Here is a 20577-nt window from a genome sequence, read left to right as displayed (position 1 = left end):
AAAAAAAAAAAAAAAAAAAAAAAAAAAAGGAAATATAATGCCTAAATGATTAAGTCTGTGTAACACTAAAAAGAATATTTACAAAAACATGCAGCAGGACAGATCTGGTTCATAGGCCATGCTGTGAGAATCCTGGTGGGAAGGGTTTTCTATCATCCCAAATGTGACCAATGCCACCGTGTGATGTGGATACAGTTCACTAGCCACTGACATAAGATTTCTTCCCACTTGCCATCATAAAATTACACATATAATTACCTAAAAATAATTAGTAAATTTGAAAGTATACAATGGCATAGACAGCTGATAGAATGAAGAAAAATATTCGCCAAAATAACGCATGTGAATTTCATGAAGTAGATAGAGGAGATACAGGTAAAAGACTTAGGACTTTAGGATTTGTACACAAAGAATAATTAGGATTTGTACACAAAGAATATTTAAAGAAAGTTGTTAATTTCTATCCCTATACATGAGCATTAGTATTCCAGATCAGACTAATAGGTCAGGTATCCTAAAAGATACTTTCTCTACAGAACATGAAAACGTTGAAAATAGTCTTGGTGTGCAAGCAAGTCAGAGAAATACACTGTTTTTAAAAGGTAACCAATTTTCTTCATTGCTGGACTTCTCAGAGCCTTCTATATGCTAATGTTTATTATAAAGTTCAAAAAAATGGGCCCTGGCCGGTTGGCTCAGTGGTAGAGCGTCGGCCTAGCGTGCGGAGGACCCGGGTTTGATTCCCAGCCAGGGCACACAGGAGAAGCGCCCATTTGCTTCTCCACCCCTCCGCCGTGCTTTCCTCTTTGTCTCTCTCTTCCCCTCCCGCAGCCAAGGCTCCACTGGAGCAAAGATGGCCCGGCGCTGGGGATGGCTCTGTGGCCTCTGCCTCAGGCGCTAGAGTGGCTCTGGTCGCAACATGGCGACGCCCAGGATGGGCAGAGCATCGCCCCCTGGTGGGTAGAGCATCGCCCCTGGTGGGCGTGCCGGGTGGATCCCAGTCGGGCGCATGCGGGAGTCTGTTTGTCTCTCCCCGTTTCCAGCTTCAGAAAAATGAAGAAAAAAAAAATTTCAAAAAAATGGTGAGATACATTATTACAAAACTCTTGAATGCAGGGCACTTTTATTCATAAAATGTCTTGAAAGAGTAACACTTCACAGAATACAGCTGCAAAAAGTTTTTTTAAAAATGGATGTTTCATGCTTTCAAAATTTAATACTAGTAATAAGGTTCACACTTTTTGAGTTTTATTATTAGCGATTAGACTTCCCAAATATTTTGATACAAGGAAGGAGATTTATGGCCATACATAATCACACTAGGAACCAATTATTTTTGGTCAATTGCTTTATGAATAGTATGATATCTTGTTGTTTAGTAAATAAAATTCCTGAATCTGCAAAGGTGAAAAAGACCAAAAAATACAATGATTTAATTATATGGAAGCAAACATTTTCACATTTATTTTTCAGAATGCTTTATCCTTTGATATGTGACAGAAATGCTTGTATAAGAAATGTCTTCTAAATTCCATGTAAAAATTCAGGACAGTTAAGAAAATGGCATGGTTGGTCAGGGTACTGCAATTCTTATAACATATTTTTTAACAATTTAAGATATCTAAGAAAGCTCAAAACATCCTCAAAATTAAGAGTTAAACAATGATGTTACATTTTTTCCTTTAAAATATTTTCTATTTTTCTAAAACCAATAGAATTAATTATCTATACTTTTCTGTCTTCTTTATAAACAAGAAAAAGTAAACATAGAACTATAGTTATCCCTACCTTTTATATGTGACATCTTAGTGTGGGGTCTTCCTAGATTCTGCCATCCCAAGTCGTGGTTTGAGTAATGACCATGGTTTCGATCTCTATGCCGAGTACCATCCAGAGCTGGGATATGAGGGGTTAAGATGCTCTCAGTGACTGGAATGCAGATGCCTAGAGATGGTCAGGTAAGCAGTTAGTCTTACTGAATTCTGTATAGTGTGATTCTTATACAAGTATTTTCTGATGTGAAGCATGAAGCCATCTGTCTGTCTCTCTACATCTATCCATCCATCCATCCATTTAGCTATCATCTACCCATTTATTCATTTACAAATTTCAATAGAAATTGAGTATTGAAATGTTTGGACTTGAGCCACGCTTTCTAGATTGGCATCTTGTCTTTCTCAAGACTAAGTGACCTTGGACAAAAATAGAAATAAAAACAAAAATAATTTCACTAAGTTATTGTGGATACATCTGAAATGCTTAAAATAGTGACATTATAAAATATTAAATTAATATTAGCTATTCATACTTTAAAAATGGCCAGTCATCCATCATTGGGACTCAGTTCCCTTTGTTCAATAAACAATACAATCCTAATCTACGCTGTAAACATCTTTAATGGTACAAGTCCTCATCCCTCTACTTCCTGTTCAAGGTATTTCCAGTAGGGCTATGCCCAAGGGCGAAGGACAAGTATAGGAATATAAGCCTGATTATGGTGTTTGCCTGATATGTTTCTGACCACCTTCTGCAATTACTTAGTGGTTTTATCGCACATTGTCTGTGGTTCTTCATTTCATTATTCATGTGAATTTGTGCCTATATAAAGTCACTGTGATTAGGTGAAGCCATTCCTGTGGCATGGCTGAGTAATAGATTCCTGTATCTCCTTTAGGAGTAATCAATCACTGCATCATCATCTGTGTGGGCCACCAGTTAAGGCCTTCAGAAAAAAGGCACCTTGAGTATAAAAATCAAGGTATGAAAGTAGTCTGAAATTGAAAGACAACTCACAACTGCATTGCTAAATCACAGCACGTTTTTTTTTCTTTGATTGTTTTGCATGTATTTGCTCATGTGTTTAGTAGAATAGAACATCTAGCTATTTACACACAACTCTGCAACAAGGCAAAATTTATCTCAGCATAGATTATTAAACACAGAAGTTGATCAGAGCCTAAGAAAATGAGGTTGTTAGAAGTAACTCAAGTAATATTATCAAAACCATGTTCCAGTTCTTGCCTGTTTGGAAAGGCTCTTTACATGTTGGAGTCTAAGGAGAATGCAGCCTAACTTACTGGCCAGGCCTCCTAGATGAAAAGAAAGAGGCCCATCACACTGAATGCGACCTTTACCATTATTACAGCGGGTACCAGGACAACACATGCCATCTCTATGGCAGCGCTTCTTTTTCCTCCGACACACCATGCAAGCCGACGATCCTTGGTGGGGACTGTGGCAATATCTCCCGACTTCACATTCCTTATCACTGCTGCAAGGGTAGGCCTGCCACAAAGTGGAACAACAGCAAAAACAAAATAGATTAGATCATTTAACCCTCATGAAAAGTTACTGTTGCAATTTATGATAACGAACAAGTCACAATCCATACCATTATAATAATGCTCTGAGCATATATCCTACATAGTGACACTTAGTTGAGAACCATAGAAATATTGATTGTTGATGATGAAAAAGGTAAAGTTGACACTATTCACATATTTTTGTTTGACACAACTTTGAAGTTAAACTTTAGACCTTCTAATGATTAGTAGACTCCTTAAGAGTGACTTTGGGGACTCAGAAACAGTTTTAATTCTTTAATCACCACTCATTTAAGGCATGATTGAAACAACTCCGTTCTCATCTGCTGGACTAACAAAGGGCTGTGCTGGAACCTAAAGTGCATCTGACTAATTACGGAAAAAATATTTTAAGTGACTCCTCACAATTCCCACCTGTGAGGAGAAGAACCATGTCCAACCCGTGGTGGAAAGCAGCAGCAGCAGCCATGTTCTGAGTAATCAGAGAGATGCTAAGTTTCCATTACAACAAAAAGTGGGTCCCTTACACACACAAATAGCTCTATAGGCTTCTGTAGGGCCAGTAGTTGTGGCCGTCGCGGCCATGCACATGCAGGTTCCCATTGGATTCTGGCAGATGGTAAAGAAACAGTGGAGCCAAAAAATTGTGGGCCATTCCTTTATTCAAGTCCCGTACCGACCAACAAGCAAACAAGCAGGGAAAGTACTTCCCTCTTTATTCAGAGCTCACAAAGCCACTGACACATTACCGGGTTCCACAACCAGGAGAATCTTCTCCGCTTTCTCCTAGAATCAAAGGCCTCACCAGTCCTAAAGCCCCTCACCTCTGGTTCTCTATCTGTACTTACTCTGCCAACATGGCTTCTTTCTCTGCAAAACTGGCTTCTCTCTTTCCTTGACATCTTGGCTTCTTTCTCCCTTCTTCTTCTCCTTCTCCTCCTTCCTTTTAAACTTTTCTGGAGCAACAACCCCTTCTCCAGCAAACATTAGCATAATGATGGCCCTTCTCAAGAAGGAAGGTAGTTTGCAATTTCACAGATCACATACCTGGCACTGCCCAGCGCCATTTTTAACAATAAAAGTGAGCAAACTCAAAAAACACAAATGTTACAAACTCATTTGCCCAACAGCTACTGTACCTTCAATTTACACAGGATTTCTATTTTTACATTCCCGTACCAAGTTTGTGTTCAGAAGGCTATTTAAGCAGTGTCATATTATCTCAAAAAATGAAAACAGATTCTACAGTCACATACTCCTTGTCTCTTGGAAGTTGTCGGAACACTTAAAATGTCCCTGATTTCAGAGGCTGTGAGTTGATTAAACTGAAATGTCACACTATATATCAAACTTACTCATATTTGAGATACATTGACAGGAAGACTTGTTTATATCTTTTTATTTATTTATTTTTGGTAGTTTTTCCCCCTTGATTTTCAGAGTAAGGCATAGTTAATTTTTGATTGAAAAATACACACACAGAAAAAGCTGTGTTGTTGTTTCTTAAGCAAGCATAAATGATGTGAATATAAAACTATGGAATTTAATGTTTGTGACTCAAATAATGAGTGTGATTTGTATCCTTTACACATGGAATGAGGCATGATGCCCTAAGTGTGCACTCATTGCTGAGTATTTTCCCCTTCTCTCTGTCACTCTCTTTCATTCTGTTTCTACTGTTGCCTTTTCTCCCTTGCCCTTCTCCTACTAACGCGTGTATACACTGTGGGTGTACATTCAACCGCCATGTGTCTTCATTTAGATTGGGTTATTTCCAGTTAGAGATAATAAATATCAAGTTGATGTGTGAGTCTGAACACTGTACATGTGGTTCTAATGATAAAAAATATATACTTTTAGCATCATTACAATTTACTGTTTACCCTCAAAAGAAAATAAAAAAATATTTATAGAAAACCACTAACTGTAAATTGAGAGTGCTTTTGAATGACTGCACAGTGGCAATATTTGATGCCTATGTGATTATAATTGGAGCCAGATAAAGCTTTAAAATGAAATTGCATATTTGTGTCCCATTCTGAAACTTCATTATGAGGCCTAAGGGAGACTCTGAATGGAGTTGAATTCAGAGTATTAGACCATTTTTCAAGACTCCAAAACTGATGAAAACAAAACAAATGTCACTTCCTGACTTGCCACACTTTTCCCCCCAAGCATTTCACTCCCTTCATATTTAAACCCATTCATTTTAATTGAAATACAATTCACATGGGTTTGATTCATTTACATTTATTTCATCAAATTGTTTTGCAAGAAACATTTGATGTCTTACAAGTTTTTTCCTTCCTCAAAAAATAGGACATGTTCTTTCAACAGAAATAAACACGTGCCACCAAAAACATCATGTGCCATTTACAACTCAAACAACAAATCTTCAAGAGAGAATCTGAATATAAAACAATACTTGGTTCCATTCCTAAAAACATACTCTATGTGGTAGAAGGCAAGTTGCTTGTTAAAACCAGTTATTTATCCAGGAAATTGTGGAAAACACATTATCATCTTCTCACTTTTAGTTGATAAAAAATGAAAAATATTGAAATGGAAAACACTTGATACAGATGATATTGCAAAAAGTAATATACATAGTTCCTTTATCTCAATGAAATCACAGTAAAATTCTCACAAGTTTTTTTTCAGAAGAAAGTTCATTTTGTCTGAGAAAAAATTTTAGAGGATAGGTAGTTTTATTGTGTTTCAATATCTATGTTTTAATTGACTTGAAACAGAAATTACACAGGCATAAAAAGTATGTAGGTTATTTTTTAATGGAAGGTTATTTTTAACGTGAACTTATACTTGGAATGGAATATCAGAACATAATATTGAAAGGAATACTTTGACAATTAAGAAAGAAATTTTAATAATTAAAATGCAAAGCTAAGTTATGCAGTTTCTAGTTTGCTTATGACATTCCTGGTTCTAATTAATAGCTCTTATTTATGAATATGATCAAGAAAGGATGAGACAAATTAATTAAAGAAGACTTTAGAGAAAGCTAGTAATATTTGGGGGCATGCTGGGCCTTCTGAAATCAGTGTCCCCCAGCACAGATCTACAAAGATGCAAAGTTTCCTTGCCATAGCCATTAGCAAGAAGGTGCAGAACATGAGAAAATATGGATCTGACCCATTTATAGCAATGCTCCTGTTTTCAGGCTAATGAATTTTTTTTTAGTAAATAGTCTTAAGCAAGACATTTTCAACTCAAAATAAAAATTCTGCAACTTGCTGTTGAGGTCTTTATTCCTACATTAACCCATTTAATATGTCTGGTATTTAACGGCATCAGAGAAGGCAAGAGAGGTTGGGAGAGAAGGGGGGAGAGAGAAAGAAGCACTTGGTAAAAGTAGTTGTGAAGCTCGGAAGAAGTGACTACTGTGGCAATTGACAGGCCACTGAAGGAAATTATCTACATTAATAAAAGTGCCATTCAGAAACTTTCTCAGTTAAAAAAAAAATCTTTATTTTTTTATTTACTTTGTCTCCAACAATATGTTTCTGGTCTCATTTGATGATGGGTTTGCAACTAACAAAAAGCAAATTTGAGTACCTAACCCTAAGTTTCCATTTAGCAAAAATAATGTTTCTATGGTACTTATTTTATAAATGAATAAAATGACTGATTTATTTTACCTGCTATGGCAATTGTTCATAGTGGATTTTTATGACTCTTCATTTACTTGACTTTAGGTGAACAGTCTGAGGAACAGCGACAGTCTGTGTCACTGTAAATCAAGTGACAAAATCAGGGAGAGCCCTTACTATTCTTGTTCTGTACCAAAGCACTCCAAAACTGAATTAGAAATTTGTCTGAGTGAGCATCCAAGAATAATCCCCTTCATGCAGAGTCATTCAGGACTTAGCCTTTGTAGAAATGAATTCATTTGAGACACTTAATAGTAGCAAAGGATGATGGGTTATAAATTAAGAATATCTAGATGCTTTCCATGATCAGGCCAAAAAAACAAAGAAGTTTTGCTCAACCCCTTTTCTAAGAAAAAAAAAAAAAGTGGTTTCCATAAATAGCAGTGTTAGTTATCGTTACAACCATAACATGAACTAAAAAACGAGGTAAGTACATTGGACGCAGCTTGAAAAAAGTCAATTGGAAATGAGCACTTCTTTTTAGTAAAATGATTTATTTTTCAGTCCATTGACTGTGCTAATTTGGAATCATTATTTAAAATTTTAGCAATGCAGTGCAGAGATGTAAGTCATGTGTGCACTCAGCCACAGAGAACGTAGGATTTCAGGCCTCGCTACAAGGTGTAATTTAATAGTGATGGTTTAACGCACACATAGACAAGGTGTTTGAATGGTGACCTCTGTGCTGAAGTGAGAGATTAGAGAAGTAAACTTGGCCATTTCTCTTTCTAGAAGCCTCCAAATACCAGAAGCATGTTCTGCTGCAGCTGTTGTAAAGACAAAATACTGGCGGAAACACTGACAAGACTGTAAACAACATTTTCTCATTCTATTTCTTGACAACAGTTTGTGTCCAGTTAATCTCAATGTAATCAGAGTTATAAGCAACTAAGCAAAAGCCTATCATACAAATAATGATAATTATACCATATTCTAATGAACAAAAGAAAATGAAATGTTACTGCCTCTTATTTGAATTAACTGAGCCTTTTTTTTCCAGTTATTCTCAAAATTACAGAGATAAAACGCTTATTAATTTGAGACTTAGATTTAGGGTTGAATTTATTCTTATTTTTCAAATACTGCCCATTCCTTAGAATATTCAAATGCAATGATGAAGTAATCAGGTCCCTAAAAATAATGAAATAAGAAAAAGTATTTCAGGTATCTCGGCCTCATTGGATGTTAAATAGCCATGTGGCTACAACTAAACCTTAGTTTAACTCCCAAGTTTTCAAAAATAATAACAATGTTCCTGTTTAATCATTGGCGGTGGGGAAGGAAGAAAGAAACATCACAACTTGTTCATGTGGGATGGCCACCCATCCGGTTTTTTGCAAGACCGTCCTAGTTTTGTTGTTGTTTTAATTGGGACAATCCTTTGTCCCCCCAAGCACTGTTTGTAACAACCTCGGAAGTTTTCTGTAGCCAGAAAAACATCATCAGCTGGGCAGACAGAATAAAGCCTGCAGGGGGGCTGACCCAGCTGTTAGAATGAGAAACATTTGGGGCGGGGGAAGGTAGCAGCGAAGGGCTGGGGTCTCAAAGAAACAGCAGAAGGTTGGCAATTACATTTGGGAAACCAGATCAGACTGGCTTCCCCTAGGTCCTTAGAGAAAAGATTAATTTCCCTCGTCAGACATTTCATATGATAGATCTACATATTTCAATGAACATGCAAGGTAAGCTACCCTTGAAGGTGATCATTTCAAAATCAAACCCTAAATTGCGACTGCAGGAGATCCAGCAGCATAGAACTCAGTCTGGCTCCTGAGCAGTTGAATACTGCAAGCCACAGCCTGTGCAATCTGATCTTTTCCATTGTCCACAATTACCTCTGGGGGATAAGGGTGTGCTAGATGCATCTTTGTGGATTTCTGAGCATAAGGCCAGGAGGATTGAGCTATATTAAATTCCAGGGGAAAAGTTCAGATATTTCCTGATGTTCTGGATGTGTGCCATAGGTTCATTAAGGCAGCTGCTTGGTATTCATTCAATATTCAATAATTATTTATTCAGTATTTATTTATTGAACATCAGCTATGAGCCAAACGCCAGTTCAGCAATCTACAAATATTTTGCCTGGTACCTCTAAAACAATTTTGAAAATGTGTGAAATATTCTTTCACACATTTGACATGTAAAATTTTCAACATGTTTGTATTTGTTTTATTATCATTAAAATGTTAATAATATTAAATATTTTATAAAATGAAGTTCACAGTAATTTGACATGATTCAATTGATCAATGCATATTGATCCAAACATAAATTATAACATTCATTGATAGATTTTTAAAATTAAATCATCTTAAAAATTCACATAAATTTTAAAATATACAAGTCATCACATCTGTTTGGATGCTCTGTACCCAGAACTTTTCAACTGGGGCCAAGCTTAACTTTTAAAGAATTAATGAGACAAAGAAAGAAATTACCTTCGTGCACATAGGGTGTCCTGATCAATCATTAAGAATATTTTTGTTAAACAAATATTCTACTTTGGTTCATCATCTAAAAAATGTTTTTGTACCTATGACTAATGCAAGATTTGGAATGTGTGACAGTTTTGGGTCCCCCCACCCGATATAATGGCAAAACCTACTGTAAATAAAAGCATATTCCCAGAAAATTTTAAGAAAAAGAACAATAGAAGTTGAAGATCTGGAAATCGATTCTCTTAAAACAATCAATGCTGTGCACACATAGGTAAGCACCTATTACACCTAGTACTCATTTTAAGGCTAAGGTTGTTAGACCTTTGTTTTTTGATATAAAAGTTCAGAGCAGGGAGAATTTCTACTAATGCTGCCTGGATTATAAACTAGGAGTGATAGATTTCTGCCACTAACTTCCCCAGTGTGTTCAGAAAATCTCACTTAAACAATAATTCTATGAAACAAAGGCTAGGTTCTTTCCAAGAAACTTCCAAGAAATTCTGTACTTTGAACATAGACCACATTCTCTCTCCTTCTCTCTCTTTTTGACCTTATAGGTATGTTATTCATGAATAATTCTGCAAGAGTTTATTGAAAGCCTATGACATTTCCAGGTCTAGAAAGAGTAATACAGGCACAAGACCTGTCCCAGAGAGCTCGCTATCTCAAATATGGCAAAATGGAGCACTGGTTCTGAATCACTCTGAGCCTTCATTTCCTTTTTAAAGCTTTGCATAGATATTAATTTCCTCTGTAAGGGCAAATAAACTCATCCTTTTTGTATATCATTTTTTAGATTATCATAAAAGGAATTTCATATGTTGAAAAGTACTAGACTTTGCTTTTTCCAATTACTTCTGCTCCTTGTGACAATGTCAACTATCCGCTTCAGTTCCCCCAACATAACCTCTGCACTTATGCCTGTTCAGCTGGCTTTTTCAGTAACATTTCGCCACAGCTTTCTGTTCCTCTTCACTGTTGTCTTTTCTTCCTTCCCTTCATTCAAGAAGCCTGGACACCTGGACTTCCCCATCTTCTCTTTACTGGCTTCTTCTTCACTTGACTAATCTTAACAATTCCTTAATGTTGGGCCTTCAGTGAGTATTACTAATTAGCATGTCCATTAGCATTTTCCAGAGCTTTGTTGTGAACTTTAGATTTTCTTTACAATAGTTTCTTCCTGAATGCAATTTAGAAATACTATTCTTAGAAGTTTCTTGAGAATTCCTACTTTAAAGTCTGTATTAAAAGAGACTGATAAAGGAGTGCATAACTCAGCAAAAGATGCTTCTACTTTATTTTCAGTTTTGCAAGGTCATAGTTAAACTCTTTGGTGTGGAATATCAATTTTTCACATAAGAGCTATATCAAAACTTCAATTTTTCGCTTTCTGATATTAAATTAAAATTTATATGAACATTGCCCTGGGGTGTTGGCTCAGTGGTAGAGCGTAGGCCCAGTGTGTGGAAGTCTCAGGTTCAATTACCAGCCAGGGCACACAGGAGAAGCACCCATCTGCTTCTCCACCCCTCCCCCTCTCCTTCTTCTCTATCTTTCTGTTCCCTTCCCGCAGACAAGACTCCATAGGAGCAAAATTTGGCCCAGGGCGCTGAGGATGGCTCCATGGTCTCCGCCTCAGGTTCTAGAATGGCTACCATTGCAGCAGAGCAACGGCCCAGATGAGCAGAGCAACACCCCTTGGTGGGCATGCCAGGTGGATCCCAGTCGGGTGCATGCGGGAGCCTTTCTTTCTGCCTCCCCCCCTTTTCACTTTGGAAAAATAAAGAAACAAACAAAAAAATTTATATGAACACATGAAGTTTGAAACTTAAAAAAGAGCTAAATGATAAAAAGTTAAGACCATTAAGTATTAATTGATATGTCTATATCTTTTATTGTAAAAAGTATATCATTAAGAATTCCAATATTTTTGAATCTGCAACTTGGATCCTGTCAAGCAGCCTGACATGTATGATCCATCATCCTTTCAAATTTTAACTTAATGACAAATAGTAAGATTCAATAACTTTGATCTTCAAAATGTTCTCAGAAAGAATGATCACAAGCATCCTCCAGTAATAAAGCACAGTTGGATACTCAGCTAGCTGTGTGCTCTGTAAGGCAGTCATGACTAAGATAGTCTGTGAAGATGGTACCCTCAATGCATAGGCATTTTCTCTGCACATGAAGACTGGGAATAACAAGAAGGGACAGAGTCACCTTTCAATTATTTCATCAACTATTGGTGTTTCTATAGTATTTTAAATGCCTGGTTTCAGTTTTACAACAAAAATGCCCATATGTATTTTTAAAGGTCATTCTATCTTCCAAGGAAAGGATATTAACTTTCAACACAATCACTAGGAATAATTTGCAGTTCTCAACCATGCTTTAGATAAACATTTCCAGCAGCCTGTGCAGGATTTATTCCTATTCCATCATTGCTAATAATTGTACTTGTGTCTGCAGGAATTTTAAGACTGCTGTGTAAGGCATGCTTTCAGGAACACTGAGCACTTCGTATGGCAGCAGCGGGTTGGACGTCAGAGTGATCTTACAGGAAACCTTCGACATGGAGGAGCCAGCATGGGAAGTGACACCAACGTGCCCTAGTCACACAAACCACAGTTTCGACTGTAACGTGCACGCTACTACTATTGATCATGAGGCAAAAAGGGAGTGCTAACCTTTCCCATATGATCTCAGTACCTAGAGAAATCTAAACCAGGCAGTTCACCTGGCTAAAATTTTTGCCAGTTTTTAATCCATTGCCTTATCATTTGGAATACATAGAACAAAACAACTCCATCCCATGCTCATAAAGTACCATCTCAGGAGTGCTTTTGCAGCAGTTGTTGGAGCCATTTATACTCCAAATGTAATTATAAAGTCCTTTATAATTTTGTGATTGGTTCAATATAATTGTTCTAACCAAAACAGAGGAGGAAACTACAGTGTGTCCATAAAGTCATGGTGCACTTTTGACCGGTCACAGGAAAACAACAAAAGACGATAGAAATGTGAAATCTGCACCAAATAAAAGGAAAACCCTCCCAGTTTCTGTAGGATGATGTGGCAGCATGTCTGCACGCACAGATGATGATGTAACACTGTGTATACAGCGCAGCAGCCCACGGCCATGCCAGTCGAGATGTGGACGGTACAAAGGAAAGTTCAGTGTGTTCTGTGGCTCGCTAAATTAGAATCCGTGACCAAAGTGCAATGTGAATATCGGTGCGTTTATAACGAAGCGCCACCTCTTAGGAATAACATTACTCGGTGGGATAAGCAGTTGAAGGAAACCAGCAGTTTGGTGGAGAAACCCCGTTCTGGTAGGCCATCAGTCAGTGATGAGTCTGTAGAGGCTATACGGGATAGCTACCTAAGGAGCCCTAAAAAATCTGTGCGTGAGCCCACATCAAACTGCACTGAATAGGTATAAAACTCAGAGGGTTTTCCTTTTATTTGGTGCAGATTTCACATTTCTATCATCTTTTTTTTTTTTTGTATTTTTCTGAAGTTGGAAACAGGGAGGCAGTCAGACAGACTTCTGCATGCGCCTGACCGGGATCCACCCGGCATGCCCACCAGGGGGCGATGCTTTGCCCATCTGGGGCGTTGCTCTGTTGCAACCAAAGCCATTCTAGCACCTGAGGCAGAGGCCACAGGGCCATCATCAGCGCCCAGGCCAACTTTGCTCCAATGGAGCCTTGGCTGCAGGAGGGGAAGAGAGAGACAGAGAGAAAGGAGAGGGGGAGGAGTGGAGAAGCAGATGGGCGCTTCTCCTGTGTGCCCTGGCTGGGAATCGAACCCGGGACTCCTGCACACCAGGCCGATGCTCTACCACTGAGCCAACTGGCCAGGGCTCTATTGTCTTTTGTTGCTTTCCTGTGACCGGTCAAAAGTGCACCATGACTTTACGGACACACTGTATATAATTTCAAGTTTTATTCCAAATCAAGAATTGAATATCTACAATATAAAATTTTCACTGTTGCCTTACAAATTTCCCTGATCGCATGACCTTCAAAAAGGTGACATGGTAGGAAGAATTTTGGAGTTATGCTGAGATTTGAATATAGCCTCCACAATGAATTCATTGTTGCATGTTACTTAACTGAGTCTGTTTCCTCCTTGATAAGATGGATATAATTCTTACCTTCAGCAGCCTTTCCTTACTTACCTCATCATAAAAACCTCATAGTTTTTTTTTTAAAAGCTCTTTGTTCACAAACTTTCTTTCATAGAGACTCTAGTTCTATAGGAGTAGATATGGTCTGGGTATCTGTATTTTTAATAAATATTGCCCTGGTGATCACATGAACATGTAAGATTAGGGAAACACTGATTTATAAAAGCATTGCAAAAATTAAAGATGCCTCTTGTATATTTATCATACAGACAATGTCTTATCTACATGAGATATGGACTCAGTTTTATCACTCGTACAGACATTGGTCCAAGTGAGGGATTGGTTCCCTGACATCAATATGAGTCTAAGTAAGAGATTTACTGACAACAGCAACTGTTTCTAGGCAAGTTCATCTTCACTTTATTACTTAGCCTCCGTGCTTAGGGGTGGGCTTGAGAATTTCTAAAACGATGAAAAAGTAAAATAACACATAACAAACACTTTGGAGGGAAACCCAGTAAAGTCTCAGAGCTGTCAGCATACCCATTATGGCTGAACTGTTTCATAGCCTCATGTGGTATACACCTGTGTCTTGTTAGCACTGCATAGCTTTGGAGGGTTTTGGTGTTTTTCTGTTTTTGTTTTTTGCATTTTGTATCCTGCGGCTCTTTACAAAACAAGTACTCTACCTCCCCATATCAAGTATGATAAATAGATGATGTGTGTTTTACTATTTTTTACCCTTTGTATAGCATCAAGTTTTCCTTCCCAATAAAAATCACATTTAAAAAAATTCAAATAGCCTGACCAGGCGGTGGCGCAGTGGATAGAGTGTTGGACTGGGATGCGGAAGGATCCAGGTTCAATACCCCGAGGTCGCCAGCTTGAGTGCGGGCGCATCTGGCTTGAGCAAAAAAGCTCACCAGCTTGGACCCAAGGTCGCTGGCTCCAGCAAGGAGTTACTTGGTCTGCTGAGGCCCCTGGTCAAGGCACATATGAGAAAGCAATCAATGAACAACTAAGGTGTTGCAACGAAAAACTGATAATTGATGCTTCTCAACTCTCTCCATTCCTGTCTGTCTATCCCTATCTATCCCTCTCTCTGACTCTCTCTGTCCCTGTAAAAATAAAATAAAATAAAATAAAATAAAATAAAATAAAATACAAAAATTCAAATATTGATGTCCAAAGAGATATGAAAACATACTTTAAAATTGGTATTAGAAAAGACCTTCTTCCCTGGCCAGTTGGCTCAGTGATAGAGCGTCGGCCTGGCGTGCAGGAGTCCTGGGTTCGATTCCTGGCCAGAACACCCAGGAGAGGCGCCAATCTGCTTCTCCACCCCTCCCCCTCTTCTTCCTCTCTGTCTCTCTCTTCCCCTCCCGCAGCCAAGTCTCCATTGGAGCAAAGTTGGCCCGGGCACTGAGGATGGCTCCATGGCCTCTGCCTCAGGCACTAGAATGGCTCTGGTTACAGCAGAGCATTGCCCCCTGGTGGGCATGCTGGGTGGACCCCAGTCGGGCACATGCGGGAGTCTGTCTGACTGCCTCCCCATTTCCAGCTTCGGAAAAATACAAAAAAAAAAAATAGAAAAGACTTTCTTTATAATTATAGAATAAGAAAATGTTGGTAAATCTTTTACTTTGAGTCATTTTCATTTATAATATCATGGGTTTAGAAATAAAAATATAAAAGGATGTGTGTGTCTGTATAAGTTATATAAGGAATGATATAGAATAAATGTGTAACAGAATTTATCCACAGCAAGGTGGCAGGATTATTGAGAAGAGAGTAAAGAGGAAAATTTAGTTGTCACATAAAACCTACCCTTTCAAACGTTTTATAAATTCCACTAGGTGCAAGTGTTATGTATTAAAATTAATAAAAAAATTAAAAACCTATATTTGAGAGTCAAAGTGAAATTTGTTATTCCTTGCCAATTTGTGCCTCATGGTTTTCATATTAGGAAGACTTGAAAGAACTTGGTTTTCTTAGAAACAGGGCTTCTTGTGAGAGAATCAACAACACAGACTGAAGTTTCCTGAGTAAAATTTTCTCCTTTGTTTTATGTCACCTTTATAGCAGACTCAGACTATCACTGAAACATTCCAATTATAATATATATATATTCCAATTATAATATATAATATCCATTGTTCCAACAATTATTTATTTGAACTAGTGTTTATTGTCTTGGCTGATTTCATTTAGTATAGAACATGCAGACTTTACCCTTTTCTAATCTTGCTTAATTCTCTTTCATTTCCTCTAGGAATTTAGGCTAGACTTATATATTAATGGCTGCTCACTACATTCTGTTCTGCTATTCTGATTTTGAGGAACCGTTTGATGGAAGCTGATAAAATTGAAAAGATTGCTTTCCTGTAGGGTTGGGAAGATTAAAAATAAGCACAGCAGAATATAATCTCAATATATTTTTTGCAGTGGAAAGACTCTTAATTTCTATTTAAGAACTACCTTAAGCCCTATACAAATATTGCTTGAAAATAAAAAATTGTAATTACCACTGAAATTTAGCATCATAAATGAGAAAGCAGACAGCATATTATCCCTCCAGGTTTGCTGGGGAGAGAGGCAATTCTTTGAAAAGAAGCATGATCCAAAATGACGGTTAGAGCAAAAGGTTTACTTGATGGTCATAGCACAAAGATCAAATCAACTAAAAACCTTTTGATTAAAAAACTAGAATGGGCCTGACCTGTGGTGGCGCAGTGGATAAAGTGTCGACCTGGAAATGCTGAGGTTGCTGGTTCGAAACCCTGGGCTTGCCTGGTCAAGGCATATATGGGAGTTGATGCTTCCAGCTCCTCCCCCCTTCTCTCTCTCTGTTTTTCCTCTCTCTCTCTCTGTCTCTCCCTCGCCTCTCTAAAATGAATAAATAAAAAAAAAAACTAGGATGAAGTGGTGGTTCACAGTTCTAGCACAGAACTCTACCTTATTAATTCATCTATTTCTGTCTCTGCCATTTAAAAGAAATAAACAGTAAGTCTGAGAAGAGTCTTGGACTGGAATCATTATGATATCATATACCATGGAGATATGGAGGGACTAAGATGAAATTTATATGCGCAACAGGATGAAAGACTCAAACTCCTGAGCTTCGGATAAGCCAGCTTGTCTGTTACTAAGAGAAAGAAATAGATGTTATCTCATATAAATAGCTATTTTACTACTCTAATTTTTCCCATTTTTCAGTTTGATTTCTTCTCTGGGTATCTCAAGCCACTATTTTTAAAACCTGTAATAGTTAGGGATCTGCACTTTATGCCTGTGTTTCACTGTTATTTATTGGAAATGTTCAATTGGTAAAGCAGATTCCACATCAAAGTAGATGCAAAGAGCACTGTAAGTACATTTATATTGTCATTTCTGGGTTCCAAACAGCACGGCAAACTATGTTTGAAGGAGTGTAAACCAGTCTCAGAGTTTCTAACATAATGACAGGGTTAAAGCATCCAGGTGGAATAGTTGCCTGACTTCCTGACAGAGGAAATTACAATAGCCAAGGCTACTCATTTATTTCAGACATTCACAAGATGGTTGAGTTGAAAAGCCCCAGCTTGTAGAGTATCTTTATTTTTAGTGTCTAATAATAACAATTATTTGACCACATGTTGCTTATTAAAAGAGAATACTTTTTCAAAAAATAATCAATATCGCAATGCCCACGTGGTCTTACTTCTCAGCCTCATACCCCATGAACCAATTTAAATTCTTACTGTGTGGAAGGACTAAGGGAAAGCCAGCACATAGGGAGACGGAAAATTTATGTCTAGTGAACAACATCGCATAGAGAAGGATCTCACTCAGTGGCTTCTAATCTACTTCTATCAAAAATTTCTATTGTAACGTTTTGCTAGAGGTTTGGAAAGAGAGGAAATTCTGAACCAGATGACAGATCCTTTGGTTTATGTGACCCTGGTGTTCAAAGCACAGCTTCAGAAATGTGGTACATCCTGTAATGACATACTCAATGTGTTAGTAACCACATTTTGTTAGTAAACACATTGAAGATGTTGGTCACCCATAACATCCACATCCCAGTGCATCTGCTTTCAGTAGTGACCAGAATATTCTTAATAGTGTAAGAGGGGCCAGGTGACTTGTTACTAGACAAAAAAAAAAAAAAATCATGTCTCCGGGCTTAAGTCACTTCCCTGGCATCCCATTGGTCCTTTTAGCCTGTGCAAAAGTATGCTCCTCTGTATACCTATTGCTTCTTTTGTTGGACCTTGTGTATTACTAAAGAGCTCCAGATGTACTGGCATTGGAGTCTTTTTAACAACTCTGTGCTCAGCCTGACATTCCAGCAGACTGCAGCAAGTATGGGGCTTTAAAATGTGAGATGTGGGAGGGAGAGTGGGAAGAGAAGTGGAGTGCAGCGAAGGCAGCAAGGATCCCCACAGGGACTGGGTAGATATCTCCTGGCTCATACAACTATTTTGGTTAATAGGAAGTCTAGGCAAACAAATTAAACAAAATTGATTAGCCAAGTAGTTAATAGAGTTTTCATACAACTTTGCTAGGGCCTATCTCTAATTTTATACATTTTTTTCAATTTTTTTGCCCTTACATCTAGTAGTAAAGTGTTTCTAAAACTCTGTTTGAGGTCCTATCTGAAATCCATCTTGTTTGTTGTTTCTATTTGCTTCTATTTTAATCAAAGAAGGAGGCTATGTTACAATAAAAATGACCGGGAAACCTTTTTGTTGTTAGCACGGCATGTGATCCCTCTGTACCCGCAACGCTTGAATTACACACTCCAGCTATAACCAGGCTACTTGCACGTGGAACAGTCAGCCATATTTTCTCATGGTTTTTTCATTTGCATTTTCTTCGGCCAAGAACACCTTTTCTCCATACAATTAATCATCAGAATAATTCCAACTCATCATTTTGAGATTAAAAGTTACTTCACTTTGGGAAAACTTCCAGGCTGGCTCCGCACTCCTAGCTGACATGAAGGTCCCTTTTAACCTCTACCCTGCCAGCACCACATGCTCATCTGTACTCTGTTATAGATCACGCTCTGTTGAATTCTTCATCTGTCTCCTTTATACTCTTTAATTAATGAAATCATCTTTCATCTCTGTATCCTCAGTGGTCACATAATGTCTGGAATAATTTAGCATTCCACATTTTGTCTAGTAATAAATTAGTGAATGAGATTTTGTTAAAACAATGGTTGGAAATTTGTACATTGAATTGACAAACATGCTCACAGAAGTCCCCATCAGGAGATGACAAAAAGAAAGAATTTGAAAATTAAGGGGCAATTTTGTAGATATTTTGAAGTATATTTTTAAAAATCAGCTAAGACCCACACAAACCATCTATAGATTACAACTATGTAGCTAAGGCATCATGTGTTGAAGAGAAAAGGGATTGATTGGGTAATGAGTAATTTTCCAACCAGCAACTTGACTACAAGTGTTTCATGTTGAGCTCAGATTCACAGTCAAGTGCTATCATCAGTTCCTTTAAATTACGTTCTTGTAGCTGATGCTATTTCTCACATATACATTATGTAAAGTGAAAAATAAGCTCTTTGATTTCTAAGTGGTATCAGTGGGCTCTGCCACAGCCAATAATGCCGTCCTTGTGTGATTCACAGTGGTGACTTACACACTTCTCTCCTAATAGTCCTTGAAAAATTGTTTAATCCTCTTGGTGGGTGAGAACTCTAATATAGCACTGAGTACTTCTAAGGATCATCCAAAATATTTCTTTCTAACTTTTCTTCATCCTTGTCTCTCAATATTTTCTCATTGGTAGATAGTGCTTTTAGTTAACCTCCACCACCATAAGATATTTTTGCAAAGAAGCAAGAAAGTAAGCAACTCATGAGGAATTTCTTTAACATCTTGGAGAGATGTATATGAAATATTAGAGGGATTCAATTTCTTGGCACACCTTTGTCATATCTTAGTCACAGCAGAATGACAACCAGAACATAAAAATTACTGTACTTTTTCTAAATCATTGCCCCATGGAATGCCATCACTAACACATTTATTTGAGGTCTGCCTTGTTTATTATTCTAAACAAAGTGAGTTAAACAAGGTTCTCCCCAGCCAGATTCAATTTGCTAGATCTCATTGGCATGCCAGTTTTTACAAAAATAACATGGACAGTGCCTCAAGGTTTTGATCCAAACTTCTTTTAAATTCTGTCTATGGTTATTGTACACATCTATTTAATTCCCCTTATAGTGCTCATACATTGAAATTTTAGAAACACCCACACATTTTTCTGACCCTATTCCCAAGTTTAAGAACTTAGAGAAATTTTCAAAGGCCTTTATTGAACCCAATCTATGTGTGCATGTGGTATTTATAAAAGGATGATATAAGCCTATTGCCTAGGCAAAGAGTCAAGAAATAGGAACTCTGCCTTTTAGGTCAAATTTTCTATGTTACATATGCAGTACCTGTTTTGAGTTTAGAAAGTGATGTTAGTTTGCGTTTTAAAAGGTTAAGTCTGTATAAGTCTCCTGTACAGTCTGCCTCACAGCCTAGAGACTAGGGTGATTGTATTTCCTCATAGGAAGAGGAAAGACACAGCCCCACCTGGGCACAGCAGGTATCAGACAGAATGGATTACGGTCTGACTATAACATTTCCTGGCTTTAAATGTGATCACCAGAGCTCTATGTGTATAAGCAAGTCAAGTTGTTTTCACGTTAATGTTAGATGAAGTGATTTTTATTATAAAACCAAGCACTAGCTAGGCTCTTTTCTGAAGGAAGATCAAAAGCAGTAAGAATATGGTCATGTGCTTCTTTTCATCTCCCATCATTGAGCACAGATCAAATTCTGCCTGGGATTTTAAGCAAGATGGTTTGGAAAAGCTAAGATTGAGCTCTTGGAATAAGACTACTGATTCCATAGTAAAAAGAATTGCAGCCGAACTTTTATAAATGATATGTTGAAAGCTGTTTACAATGTACAGATGATGATTACCAAAGCACATTACAATGTCTTTCTTATGTACAA

At 37.6% G+C, this 20577-nt stretch overlaps 1 protein-coding gene across 1 annotated transcript in view; it reads right to left on the bottom strand.

Annotated features, from left to right (window-relative positions):
• The window catches only part of DKK2 (dickkopf WNT signaling pathway inhibitor 2), a 111222-nt gene that overhangs the window by 4299 nt on the left and 86346 nt on the right, over nt 1-20577 (bottom strand). Inside the window, exons 2-3 of the mRNA XM_066232600.1 lie at nt 3135-3285; nt 1789-1944 (exon numbers count right to left, since the gene is read on the bottom strand). Of these exons, the coding sequence (XP_066088697.1) occupies nt 1789-1944; nt 3135-3285 (307 nt within the window). The remainder of the gene's footprint in view (nt 1-1788; nt 1945-3134; nt 3286-20577) is intronic.

Source organism: Saccopteryx bilineata, chromosome 5 (assembly GCF_036850765.1).
Source record: "Saccopteryx bilineata isolate mSacBil1 chromosome 5, mSacBil1_pri_phased_curated, whole genome shotgun sequence".
Lineage (NCBI taxonomy): Eukaryota > Metazoa > Chordata > Mammalia > Chiroptera > Emballonuridae > Saccopteryx > Saccopteryx bilineata.
This window is presented reverse-complemented; position numbering and strand designations above follow the sequence as displayed.